The sequence below is a fragment of the Pimephales promelas genome, chromosome 17, assembly GCF_988280905.1.
Source record: "Pimephales promelas chromosome 17, fPimPro1.hap1.1, whole genome shotgun sequence".
NCBI classification, from domain to species: Eukaryota; Metazoa; Chordata; class Actinopteri; order Cypriniformes; family Leuciscidae; genus Pimephales; species Pimephales promelas.
In genome coordinates, this window is record NC_142785.1 from 27,764,717 (window position 1) to 27,779,580 (window position 14,864).

Below are 14,864 nucleotides of genomic sequence, written 5' to 3' on the forward strand. Positions count from 1 at the left end.
TTGCTCTGTTCTGTATGACTCTCATGTTCGAACTCGTTCATCAAAATGAACGAATCGTTTTCCGAGTCAATTCGTTCATTTCGTTCGTTGAATGAACCAAATGACTCGAAAAAAGATTTGCTCATTTTGATGAACGAGTTTGAACACGAACCACGCATCACAGAACAGAGCAAGGCGAGCATTTGAGCTTATAAAACTTAAACTTTGTTATTTTTTTTTTTTAAATGACTGATCGTTTCACTTAATAAGTCCCTTATTCATCGTCTGGAATCGTTTAAAGCCCTTTGAACAATTTGTAGTTTGCACTGAAACTGTCTTTTGGACCTTGAACCGTTTGGTTCCCACTGAAGTCCATTATATGGAGAAAAATCCTGGAATGTTTTCATCAAAAACCTTAATTTCTTTTCGACTGAAGAAAGAATGACATGGACATCTTGGATGACATGGGGGTGAGTAAATTATCAGCAAAAGTTTTTTTTTTTTTTTAAAGTGAACTACTCCTTTAATTTGGTGTTTTTTATGGAAAGTGTGGTTATGATGGGTAATTAGGCTCAGTGAAATTGGCACAATTGTTTTAATGCACCTCTTCATGTGCATACCCTAACACCCTGAGCCAGCATCAAAAGTGTAAATCATGATGACCCAGTCCCTGCACTTCTGCAATGAGAGCATAATGTTGTTCGGAGCGTGGGAGGGCCGTGACTTTGGCCTGTCAGGGGACTAATCCCAGCTAATTACAGAAGCTGCCCCGGCATCAGGGTACGTAGTCAACTACTACAGGGGTCACGCAGCATCAGTCATGTCCCAGGCACACAAAGCTCTGCCCCCTCCTGAGGGCCGAACAATGGCTTCTCAGCGGCCTCAAAACTGACCACCAGAGCAGACAGAGGTCAGAGGTCAGCATCTCCTGAAGGATTTTGGTCAGCATATTGAAGGCGGAAGGGGGTTGTGGGATGTATAAGCATAAAGGAATTAAGGTGGGAGTATGAGAGATTTTGCAATATATAAGATAAAATCATTGACCTGGAGGAGAAATGTTTTAATAATATTATTTAAAGGAGTAGTTCACTTTTAAAAAAAACTTTTGCTGATAATTTACTCACCCCCATGTCATCCAAGATGTCCATGTCTTTCTATCTTCAGTCGAAAAAGAAATTAAGGTTTTTGATGAAAACATTCCAGGATTTTTCTCCATATAATGGACGTCAGTGGGCACCAAACGGTTCAAGGTCCATATGAGAATTTCAGTTCAGCTTCAAAGGGCTTTAAACGACACCACATGATGAATAAGGGTCTTATCAAGCAAAACGATTGGTCATTTCAAAAATAAATAAGTGTGTAAAGAGTGTAAATTTTCAGCAAATGTTTTTTTTTTTAACTGAACTATTCCTTTAAGAATTATTTATTATATACAATGAATTATAATAGCCGAAAATACAATGAACAATTAATAATAGCCGAATATCCAACCTCAGCCATTGATAAATTTGAATGTACAGTTTACTTGTAATATGGGCCAGAGGTTGGTGACCAGTAGTCTAAACTCATTGTTTGCTTGTTTATATTTTTGTCTTCAATTTGTGTCCTTCTTGCGCAGGCGTTTCAGTGTCTTAGTAAGTTATAGAAAGGCATGAACTCTGGGAAAGGCCAGAACATCTGGGGCTGAGAAATGATGTTTTTCCGCTTAATTGCGGAGCAAATATTTGGTTCTCAGCACTTTTCATTTCTTTAATACGCCAGCAGGAACCAACAGACCATGTATTGAAAGCATCAGTTGAATTTCGAGACATGCATCCTTTAAATTCATGTTTATTTAGATTTTAATGGCCGAATGTCTTCTTCTGTATGCACAAAGGTTCATTTGTCTTTCCTAGTGCTAAGATGATGGAAAAAACAAGTGTCATGAAGTGTCATGCTTTAATTCAAGTTCATCCCTTCATTCATAGTGTATTCCTCAGTAATGTCTTAAACAACTGCCTGGTTTCGGTCTCATGGGTTAGTTTCCGCCAATCTGGTCTCGGTTCGAAACAGCAGCACCAGCTGTCTGGGCTCTACGCTTTTTACTGAACCTCTACTGTACATCTTCCTCACTACTAAACTGTGTTCCAGAATCACTTCCTCAATCGAATCAACACATTGCTATTGGCTTACTTCTGCTCTCACCGTAGTTCCCCTTTCAGTTGTTTGCCATGTTTCATTCATTCCCTGTGCTCCAGTGATGGATGGTTCACTGATGCCCATGAATGGTCACATCCAACGAAAACGGCATGGAGACCTTTTCTGGAATGCCGGATGTATGGAAGTTCTGTTCTAATAGTTATCCATGATTAATACTGCCGTAAATGTCTGTATGAAATGATATATTGATATTTGCAGTGATAAAGCCAAAGCTTCCGAGCCCAAGGATTCTTTCCACTGTTCTTTATATCTCAATTATGGAGTATCAGATATTATGCTTAGTTCGTTGCAAACCGATTACAGAATTAATTTTAGTAGTACCACATTGTCTGAAATTACCGTCGTCTTGTGTGGATTGTTAAATAGTCAGAGGTGTAAAGTCCAGGGGTCAGAAAGTAAAAGTCATGTCACATGTTTTTTCCACCCATGAACTCATCCAGCCGATCTCCTGTCTGAAAAACTGCTAATTAGCAAATCCAGGTGATTGTAACAAAATACTGAGGAGGACTTTTACTTTCTGAACGTGGACTTTACACCTCTGTAAATAATTAATTAACAAAAAAAAAAAAAAATGATTCGCCTGAAATCAGTAGTATCTATAACAATGATTCTCAAATATTGAGTTACGATGTCAACAATTTTGAAATTGCTGGGTGAAAGTCATACGAAACTATTATTATTAGAAATGTATGCATATTTCTTTGCTCAGTTCAGTGTAATATTATATATGGATATATTATTCATATTTACACTATACTGTTACAATGTTGCATCCGATTGTTTTTTTTAATTAATAGTTCTTCAGGAAGCACACATTAACTTAATTAAATGTATCAAAAGTGACAGTAAATACGTATACATTGTTACAAAATCAAATCCAAAGATATTCTGTTCTTTTGAGCTTTCTATTCATTAAAGAATCCTGAAGCAAAATTGTATCCTGCTTTCCACCAGAAACATTTCTTATTATTATAAATGTTGAAAATAGTTGTTCTGTTTAATATTTTTGAGCATCAAATCAACATATGAGAATGATTTCTAAAGGATCACGTGACACTGGAGACTGAAGTAATAATGCTGAAAATTCAGCTTCGCCATCACAGGAATAAATTGCCACTTAAAATATATAAAAATTTAAAAGTCGTTAATAATTAGTAATAATATTTCAGTTTTTACTGTATTTTTGATCAAATATAGCCTTGGTAGGTGAAACACATTTATTTCAAAACCCTGAATTCTTACCAACTCCAAACTTATGAATGGTAGTGTATGTTAGATATTTAGGATTTTTTTATGCACTTTATATAGTTAACAATTTTGCTGGTGTGTTAAGTAGCCACTTAATGTCCAAAGTAAAATCTGAATCCTAAAACAAACCAGTTAAGAACCACTAATCTAGACATTCGGCTTATTGGATGCGTAATTCGATCAGTTAAGCTGTCAACCCCTTGTGTAGCTACTATGATATCAGATTCTGCACATTGTGCTTTAAATCCATCATTTAAACACACTGTTTGACAAAACTCTGACATTATACCCAAACGCTTTAAATCCAATGTAGCTTTCATTACTTGGTTCTGTATTGACTCTGCATTAAGTCAATTATTCGCTGTGCTGAAATGCGCCTGCAAGTGCACTCCATCCTTCACGTTAAATAACTCTTGTCAACACAAAGATTTTTTTTTCTTCTGTGGTTTCATGCTCACAGATGCTCAATATTGCTGAATCTGGAGTGGAATCCCTGGAGTCCCTTTCATGTTTGCAAGAGCAGCACACAAAAGGCACACTCATCCTACCAGGATTTTCCATTCCTCCACATGGGAAGTCTAAACACCGCTGTGCAAGCCTCAGATTCACTATAAATATCACAGATCTTTAATTCTACTATTGTTTGGTTTACCATCACATTACTGTCAGTAGACTCACAGGCCACTTCATTTAGATGTTTTGACATCACTTAGGCTTTTCCATTTTGTACGAAGTTTTTCCAGTTGGTTCGGAAGAGAAGGCTGGAAGTCTGTGAGGAATTACGTTTGTTTCATTCATTCTCTATTTTTCTCCCAGTTGGAGGATTGTGCTAAAATAGCTTCCTTTAAGTAAAGTTTTTCATTTATTTACTTTATTGCAGATTATAGCTCTAAACTGAACATGTTCACAAATGTAAACACGTTTACTGTAATACACAGAGCAGAGCGTGTGTTCCCTGGATTTGTCAAAACCATAGCTTACACCCTGCCCGTGAATCCTATTTCTTTCTTTTCCCCTAATCTCCTGTACATTTGGCTGGAGCACTTGGTAAATCAGTTTCAGTTGGCTAATACAAACCATGTTGCTCTCGATGCTTCAGGCCTTTTCAAATAAGATTAGTGGACTTCACATATGGTTGTTGATCCTCCGGATTTAAAGAGCAGTTAAAATATTTCCCTTTAATGTGTCTCCATATCCGGCTTGATAAGAACGTAATACCCGAAGACGTAAAATACATGCCGTGTATTTAATGTCTTAGGGGCTTACAAGCTTCAGTGAACAGCAAAACACATGAGCATAGACAATAATGATACAAAAGCCTTAACAGCATGCAAAATGCCTGCACAATCACTCCCACCCCTCCCCTTTTTCATTTACAGAAGGACAACTAAGCAAGCTGTTGTCTGGCTATAGCCATGCCTTTATGTCTAATGGAATCTTGTACCAAAGTCACTCTGTGAATGTGTTTGTAACACCCTCAGGAAGCAAATTTCTTTATGTAAGCAACCGGCATACAAGAACAGCTCTGATTTACTTGAATGGGGAAATAATGAAATGTCCAAATTTGTTTAAGTTTCAATAATATATTTCAAATCAGCAGTAAAATTGGGTGTAGATTTTGGCTCTCAAGGTCAAATAACACTGGTGCAGCTAATGCATGTTTTAAAGTAAAGACCGGCAATGGTTCTATCACAACTTTCATTGACTCTCATTTCTACAGGAGCCAAATTGAGTATTTTAATTTCTCCCAATTATTTCGAGTGCTATGTGATGTTAACTCCTATACTGACTGCCCAAACTTTTCTTAAAGACCTGTCATTTAATATGCTTGATGACACTTTACTTGAAGGGGTGTGCATTAGGCTAACATGATACCTTCATAATCATGACATATGTTATGAATATGAAGGAAGTTTTATGCATGTTTCTGACAACTGTCATTAAGTGTAATTCGCTCAATTATGACATTTTTAATGCAAATATGACATTGTTTGAGATGTCTTTGTTATGACACCTTGACATAAACCATTACATCACAACCTGCCAATGACAATTTGACATAAGTAAGACAACACAACCTGTCATAAACATGACATAGCAGATTAATGATCAAACTTAAGAAACCACCTAGCTTTATTGGTTAACATTACATTAAACTGTCAGGTGGTTGGTTTTGACATTAGCTGTCATGAAGCCATTCTAACTTTTTAATGACAATTAGTACACTGTAGTTGAGGTCATGAAAAATATTCATGACACAGTTATAATGCCTCATGACAGCCAATGTCAAAGCCAACCACATGACAGTTTAACTTCATTTAATGTAAAGTTATCATGATAAAGACATTGACAGGTTATAATGTTATGGTTTATGTCAAGGTGTCATAACAAAGACATCTCAAACAAAGTCATATTTGCATTCAAAATGTCATTATTGAGCGAAAGACGCTTAATAACAGTTTGTCATAAACATGCATAAACCACGGTTACAGTATGAAGGTGTCATGTCAGTCTTATGTACATCCCTTCAAGTAAAGTGTTACCATATGCTTATAGATGAATGGACGGATGAATGAACATTTAGTCAGGTCATTGATCCCTCTTCTTCTTTTTTTGCCTTGCCTTAGTTACACTTGTCAACGATCCATGCTCAAGGAAAATGGGTCAAGCTGTTAACTGCTTCTTCTTTTTTCTTCCTTTTTTGGGTGGGAAATATTGGTTTCTTAGTTTTTTCCTCTTTTTAATTTCCCACAGTGAGGGTCAACTTTCAACATGTTGTTTCTTGTCAAGAGCAACCATGCCACAAGCAGGCAGGAATGGGACATTTAAGGCAGGCGAGCCACAACTGAGCAAAAAGTCTGGGAATCTGATGACAAGAGAGCTGGTGTTGACAAGGAGCACTTCCTGGCCACAGGCGATCACTTCCCCTATCAGAGCCATTCTTTGAAAATAATAGGTTCGGAATGTTGAGACCGATATTGCGTCAATTACATATATGAAGACAAAACTACAGTACATACATATGAGAACACTAAAAAGCCAGATGCCTTTAGTGAAATACACACATAAAACTAAATGGCAATCATGCACTAAAAAGAACACAAACCCAGAAATGTAGACATATCGCCCTATAAACATTACCATTGACAGTAAAGAGAGAAAAAAGAGCTACAGTCTAAAAGAATGATCCGACACTGATAGACAGATGGACAAAACAGATGGAACCATACTTCCCCTCCTTTAGTCTCTAACACACGCACATCCACATCACACACCGTCCACACATGGTTGTATTTTCTCATGAGCATTGCGTTGCCAAAAAAGCTGGTTCCTTCGGAAGGAAGCAAACCATCTTCTTTTGCTCGAGGCACAACTTTGATAGATCTGAAACCCAACCACTTATGTTGTCTTGATATCTTTCAGCAGCATACCAATTCACTCGTCTGTTTCTCTATACGTGGCTGTGATGGTTTGCTTTCGAGAATTGGCTCTTCAGATTTCAGGATGTGCCTCCGACATTTCACCACGTCCACTGAACTGGCTGAATTAACATGGTGTAGATCACAAACCATTTCCATATGAGGAGCTGTACAGGTGCAAATGTTTTAATGCTTTTGTTTTATTTATAGAACATTATACAGTGTATGTTTGATGAATCATGATTTGCACATACGTGTGTATGCATGGATAGTGAATGACACTCATTGTCTGTGTTGTTAATTACCCTTGTGAACCTCTTTAAACCCCTCACAGACTATCTTCCTGTTCCCCCCAGCACTTTCCCGGCTTGCCTCTGAAGTCCATCTCCTCTTGTCTTCTGTACTTATTGCTATCTAATCTCAAGCAGTAGGGCTTTAAAATCCCTCTGAGTGGGCCAACGCACTTCAGATTACACTCTGCTGCGTCTGTTGTCTGGATTTTTTTTTTCCAAACTTCAGCTTGGACCTGTAAGGACCATTAGCCTCTTCGCTGTCACCCTCAATGGGACAGATAAGACTCACTGGGAGGGTGAAAGCAATGGATGCAGAAGGATGGGGCTGCATATGTGTCAGTTTCCACCCTTCCTTCCTGAGACATACTGGCTCTTGCTTGGCTATATTTAACCTTCTCTCCTCCTGTAACAGCCTGAACCAAGAGGCCACTGTCGGTTTCTTGGCATCCACACAAGGGCACCAAGTGATATGGCCACCTTCAATCTACAAGGTGCGACTGAGCTTAATGGACAGATTGTCATAGAAGTCCTATCTAAAGAGCTTTTAACAGTTCATAAAAAAAGAAAGAAATCAGTTAAGAAGCTATTATTTCCAGTGCCATACTTATATCCACTTGAAGTCCTCAGTTTGAAAGCATGGTATAATTTTAATATATAAAATTGTTTTTAATATAGTATGGTATTGTCTTTAATAACTTTTCAAGGCCGGCAAGTTTCAATCCCTCAAGAAACCTATGGACTAGTATGGAGGAGTGATCCAGCTCTCAGATTTCATCAAACATATCTTAATTTGTCTTCCGAAGATGAAGAAAGGTCTTATGGGGTTGGAACAACATGAGGGTGAGTAAACACTGACAGATTTTTTTGGGTGAACTATTCCTTTAACATCAGCAAGTATTGGGTTGATAATTCATGACTTTTTCAATTTCTAAGACCTAATTAAATTAATTAAACAAATATGAATTTTATAAATCATATCCTCCACTGTATAAAAGCATGATTAAATCAAATTATTTTCGTACTTTTTGGTGTACTCACTGTAAATTTACAGTTTAGCCATTTGTCTATTTGCAAGATTTAACAACTCAAGAGTAGCAATTTGGTTATTTAATATACCAAATAACAAGAACGCACAGTCTTTTGTGATTACAAAAAGGTTTCGATCTTAAAGAATCGGTCAAACGAGTTTGAATGAATTTGTCAGAATGATAATTTAAAATCATTTTGAAATAATTTATTTCCTTGAAATTAAAAAAAGTCTGTAAGTGAGAAATACTGCACACAATTAAAAGACTACATTTCTCTGAATGTTGGTGTAGCCCATGCTAAATTAAATTTTCCTTTGTATTTGTGTGATTTCACAGTGATGTTCCGGACAGCCAGGGGATGTGGGCAGGACCTGTCATTCATCATCAAAAGTGAGGGAAATTCAACATTTCTTCTCAATTAATTTAATGTGAGTGACATCAAACCAAATTGTTTTGATTCACGTAAAATCTCCCTCATTCTCTTTTGTTGTAATTGGTAAGATGGCAGCATTAAAGTACCTAAAATGACCCCAGTGTTCATCATCTCAAATACTTGAGAGGTTGAGGAATGGAAATAAACTTGGCCATTCTTTTGTGAGTTTATACACAAGCAAAAAGCAAAGAATGATGAATTTGAAGGTGGGTTTTAAGTTGGCTATCCACATTTTCATTGAATTTCATTTGGAGTGCCACAAACCAAAATTTGGCACATTAAGAAGGCATTGAACAAGACAAATGTCCTGGTAACGAAACATCTGTTAAATGTTCAATATCCAATGAATCACACCAATAGTGCATCACCAGCCCCTTATTGGCTCATTTGCTGGGAAATTCCTACCTTCCAAAGAAAATGGCACTGCAAATTAAATGAATGGAAAAGTACTTATCTGTACCTTCCCCTCTCTCTCTCTTTACCAACATGCCTTTTATTTGTAAAGAAGCCAAAAAGTGTAGTCTACTTGCCAAGAGGAAGTTTAGGGCTGATTGCAACCATGATTAAAGTGTTTGTTTCAGACTGCTGAATAAATCCATTTTGCATGGTTTGTAAGTAAGTAAATAAATAAATAAATATAGATCTGTTCACAAGTTCCAAACTGAATAAAAAATAAATATGGGAAACGTAAATATGAAGAGTGTCTGGAATCCATATGTTCCTTTGTTTTGTATTCTGTCTTAATGGCGCATTACTGCAGGGTTGTTATTCGAGGCATAATTAAGACTTGCTTAATAATGCAGTCAATTGATTGATGAACTCATTCATGTTCTGTCAATAGAGCTAGCACAATGGTGTGAGAGAGAGAGAACAAGAGAAAGCCAAATACCCTTTAACCAGCTGTATCCCATCAATGTCTATCAGTCGGTCCAGTCTTTTAAAATGTACTTACTCTGGATTATTCATTTGTTCTTCTTGGTTTCCAGTGACGAAACGTGAAAAATCCAGACTAAATGCATCTTCAAATATTTTGTATGTTTTCAAAGAAATATATCAGCCAGAAATGAAGATTCCATCATTATTCATTCCCAAATATAACTCATGACTTTCTTTCTTTTGTGGAACACAAAAGGTGATTTTTTTTTTTTTAAAGAATAATCCTTAACAGTAATTTCATTATAATGAAAGTTAATGAGGAATGAGGCTGTCATAATCTAAAATAACCAAAAATAGTCCACAAAAGTTGGTTTGTATGATTTGTGTATTGAATATTCAGGTCTTTGTGCAATAACTTTGTGTGAGGATTGACTGAGATTTAAGTTGAGATAAATAGTGAAATTTTGTGAACTAAATCTTTTTAGTCAAATCTTTTCAGTGATTTAGTTTGGTCCAGTTTACAAAACCGATCTGAATCATACCAACTCATGATCTGATTTATGAGTTCTCAAGTAAGTTCCATTCTGTTAGTCACATACAGTAAAGCTATTACATAAAATATAGTGCACATACGTTTATGCTTTTGCATCCTTTTTATATCTTGAAAGCTCCCCCATTCATTGTAATTGCATGGAGAGCAACCAGTACGTTATTGAAAATGTATCCATTTATATTACACGCACACACACACAAAGAAAATCATACAGGTTTGGAATGACATGAGGGTAAATGAGCAAATGATGACACCATTTTCACTCTTGGGTGAACCATTCCTGTAATTGGTCAGGGAGGTAAATCTAGAGATTCTTTTTTTTTGTTGTTATGTGGAAGGACTACGCAGTGGGACTCTGCGAGTATCAATCAAGGTTGTCACTGACTCCTGCAGCCTCTCGCTTCAGTTACTGCAGACACATCTGCACAAAATTCAGCGTGAAATTGTATGGCTCCTACTCCACCAGGGCCATCTGCCCCCTTACAGTCCTGAACTACCTCTACCCCCTTCAGAGGCCTGAGCCATGGGCTCTGGTCATAATGTTCCCTGAGGTGCTCCACTAGTAGCACTCAACCATCCGTTTCCACGAGAAAGCTCATAGTATTGGTCATTTAACTTCCAAACAAATACATAAAGATTGGCGTTGTTGGCCTCCAAATACCCAGAGGAGAATGTTGCTCAGAGGTATCTCTTTAATAACTCATAAGACTTGATTGACTTTTTTAGCATCCGAATTTTCTGAGATATTTTCCTTAAAATTTCTTTGGAGAAATACAGCACAAATATAGAGAATATTGGCATACAGTAAAGAGTATAGAGCTACAAAATGAGTGTGAATTGCATAGGTTAGATTTTTTTTTTCATGTTATATATATATATATATTTGCTCATTTGTGAATTGAAATCTCTGACTTGTGATTTGAAGATCTGAGTGCAAAGAAATTATAACATTTTTTAAGGAGATCTCATTTAAGGATATAATACAATATATAAATGAAGAGTTCAGATGCAAAAGCCTCTAAGTGCCATTTGAAATTTTCTTCTAAAATGATCATTTTTATCAAGCTTGTATATTTAAGTTCAGTAATTTCACTTAAATGGCAATGAAGATTACCTATTAATTGTCATTTAAGTGAAATTACTGAACTTAAATATACAAGCTTGATAAAAATGGTCATTTTAGAAGAAAATTTCAAATGGCATTTAGAGGCTTTTGCATCTGAACTCTTCAAATATAACTAACTTTTGTACTTTGCATTTCCATTGTTCTCTGAGTTGTATCAGCACAATAGTGCTAACCTCTGGGACTCACATTGAAGTAGGCAGTTTATTTATAAACCATTGCAAAGTTTAAGAACACAAAATAGACTTGATTGCTTTGCTGTACAAGTCATTGAATTGCATTACGCAGCCAGTAAATGTACAAATACTAGTGACCCAAACTCCAATCACAGTCTAAGAAAAGGTAGCCTTAGCTTGGGGCCATTTAAAAAAAGATCAATACACCTGACTTTAGATTAGCTCGGAAACCCATAAGGTGGTTGAATGGATAGCAGCTGACTATGCAGTTTTAAAGCCCTTGATAGCTGAAATAATAAAACAATGGACTGAAACAAAGTCCTTTTAGGCAAGTCGTGCCACTCGGCCGCCATCTTGGCAATGCCTCTGGGCAGCTATTCCGGACTAACAAGACCAGGCTCCTATCTAAATGAATGGGCAGAGACTCAGAACTGCACTTTCACTGGTCACCGGGACATAAAAAATGGCTTGTATAGAAACAGTAATAAAATATGATAAAAATCGCTGAAATAGTTTGATTACTTTGCCCCAAAATAAGGTTTAAAAAGCCTTTTTCCACACAGGTTATACTTTTACTGCGTATGCGCAAGGGTTCTCTCGCTCTCTGTCGCATGCGCTACTGCTCGCTCGGTATAGATTCCAGGAGATTTGAACTAATTTGCGGGATTAGGGTGCCGATATCAATCTGCGGGAGACTCCGGGAGACTTGGGATGTCTCATATTTACACTAACACATATGAAGTCTGCCGCCTTTTCAAACAGTAACATATTTTCCGCTGTCGCAAACCTCAACTGTGCGCATGCGTCGGTGGAACCAGACGATAGGCTTAAATGTTTCCCGGCTTGACTGTTAAAAGCAGACGATTGGCTTTCCAGCGGGAGGGGCGGGGCATGTGCATAAAACCGCCATCTTTGGTGTTATGGGTTTTCCCTATATAGTTGTATTGAGGATTGAGGAAGTGGCATGTCTCTGTATAATTAGTCTCTGACTGAAATGCACTCAAATCCCAGTACCGCCAAAGCTCACCAACACAAACAATTAGTCTGACTGACTTATTTGGGGTAATCATGCGTTTCTAAATCAAATTAGACTACCTTTTTAGCATAACATTTTAGGTCAGTCGAAGCAGTTTTTGCGAGCCATTTCTATCAAATCTCTTATCTGGGCCAGAGATGCTACATACTTAACACATGACATACTGTATACCATCAGTAATAAGGGAATATAAAAAGAAAAGAAGTTAACGGTTCACTTTAGGTTGACTTTTAAAGTCAAATCAACACACTTTGCAACTGCTGGAAAAAAATGCACACGAGCTACGAGAAAAGCAGAGAGTGCAAGAAAGGTGAAAGAGAGTCTGTATGAAACAATCTTCTTTTCATGTCAAATCTGATTGTAACATTCTTGACATTTCACACCACCTATACTCCTCATGGGACTCGAGAAAGGCAATCTAGTGTAGCTGAAGGCAGATTGAGAGACAGGCTAGCCTGCTTCATGGCTTTCCCCATGGCTACGTGGATATCGGATTCCCTCCCTTATGCTTCCAGAGTGTTACTAAGGATTTTCACTCCGTTTCCTTAACTGGCTTAGATGTTTTTATTCGTCATTTCTTAAATTGTTTGAGTTTGTGCAGGAAAGGGGCTCTTTCTCGTTCTCAGTTAGCGTTTAAACAGGTACTTTTGACTGCCAGAGCCTAAGGCTAACACACGGGACATATTTTGATGTTTTGGACATCGGAAAGGCCTCCACCTTCCTTTTCTATGCTGCAAGTAAAGCACTACTGTAATATTATGCCGCCTTAAGTGTTTATGTAGCATTAAAGCTGTGAAGGACACAACCTTGATTATTAGCGACGATTGGCTAGGGCGCTAGACGTGCTGTCGTGGACGGTGAAACGTATCAAACAACTTTTAGGTTCACTATATAACATTTTAACATCAAGTTAAATGGGATTATTTTCATATGTGATTTTATCTTGCAGTAAATTGGATTTTTGTGGAAAGTGTTAAATGAACAGGCTTTTTTATTTAATTTTCTTAGGATTGCATTTACACATATTTTAAAATCGTAGTTTATGATTTGCTTATCTGCTTAAAACTGTGATTTACTCACAGTCCAAGTGCATCTCATCCCTGTCAAATAAAGGGAGACAACATGAACACAGCAGGCATAAACAAAGAATGAAATTATCCAACTAAATATTCACAAACTGAAAGACATAAATAAATAAATAAAGCAGGGCTCTGTGGCCTTTATTACGTGGTATCTTCTCCTCTTTCTTTCCTCCAGTTCTGCAGTGGCTGCGCTGAACAAATGTGTGCTGCTTTTGGAAAGCACATCGTAAAAATGCAGAGGAATGCCAGTGGAAGAGCTTGGGTTTCCCCAATTTCTTTGACTTGAAAACGCCAAACCATAAAAATATCCGAGTACCTCCGGAGCTTTGAAAAGCAATACAGGAACTTCAGTTTAAATAGCCTGGCATGCCTTAAGCTGTTGCAAACAAACAACAACAAAACTGTAATTGCAACCAAGCCAGAAATAAAATTTGTCTTGGCCTCCAAGTTTTTGATGTATGTGCAGCGAACTTAAAGTTTGTCACTCTGAATAGTGACATGCTAAAAGCAACTGTTTGTGGCCCAGAGATGCAGAAATAATTTCCTATAAAACAAAACTATTCAGCAGAGGGATTTAATTGACGAAACCAGATATTTCTGTTGCAGTACAATACTTAAACCAGCCGAGTCAAACAATTACGCTTGATAAATGCTTTAACATTTGCAGTCTTATTCAAAGATGGTGATTTACGGGATTATTTCCATCAGAAATAAATCATCCTCATGTAGTTCCAAATTCTGTGATGTTCTGTGGAACACAAAAGAGAAATTTTGAATAATGGTGAGTTTAAGTTGATGGTTTTGTAAATGAATCATTCAAATTCTTTGAAAAGTTCTGAATCAGTTCTAATCCCAATGTCGTGATTTTTTATTTATTTTTTTTTTTTTGTATGAGGTCAGTCTGTTCCTCATACCAAATTAAACATGGCTTCAGGGGAAAAAAAATGTAAAAAGTATGTTTATGACACTTTTATCATGCTTTTTTCACATTTTGGCTGTATTTTCATATTCTCTTCCATTAAAAATTATTACAAAAGAGTGGCCACTGGCCAAAACATGTTTCAGAAAATCACCTTTTGTTTTTCACAGAAGAAAGAGAGTCCTTCAGATTTGGAATGACATGAGGGTGAGTAAATAATGACAGAATGTTCATCTTTCATTTTTTTTATTGAACTACCCCTGAATGCAAAATTGATTGAAATAGATGGTTTCTGTTTTGCTCTATTAGCATCATTCATTTTGTTTGAATGAATTAGTGTAATACTGTAAGTGTTGACAGATGCATTTATCATTAATATAAGCATACAGGCTCAGAGCCATTAGACGCTTCTCCAGTTGATATACTGTGGATGATTTGGGTCATGTGCATGTTTGTTAGTGCAATTAAGCACATTTCTGTAGATGTGCTACCTAATATAG

At 36.9% G+C, this 14,864-nt stretch overlaps 1 protein-coding gene across 12 annotated transcripts in view; it reads left to right on the forward strand.

The window, feature by feature from the left end:
* The first annotated feature begins 5,888 nt into the window (after nt 1-5,888).
* The window catches only part of LOC120474730 (uncharacterized), a 57,217-nt gene continuing 48,241 nt past the window's right edge, over nt 5,889-14,864 (forward strand). For 10 of the 12 annotated variants that reach the window (XR_016147128.1, XR_016147129.1, XM_089122328.1 and 7 more), the window contains exons 1-3: nt 5,889-7,629; nt 7,843-7,978; nt 8,503-8,556. Coding sequence is in view for 10 of the 12 variants with exons in the window: in XM_089122328.1 (XP_088978454.1) it covers nt 7,942-7,978; nt 8,503-8,556 (91 nt within the window). In the remaining 2 variants the exon portion in view is untranslated. The remainder of the gene's footprint in view (nt 7,630-7,842; nt 7,979-8,502; nt 8,557-14,864) is intronic. The other 2 variants (XM_089122323.1, XM_089122324.1) reach the window with 2 other exon arrangements.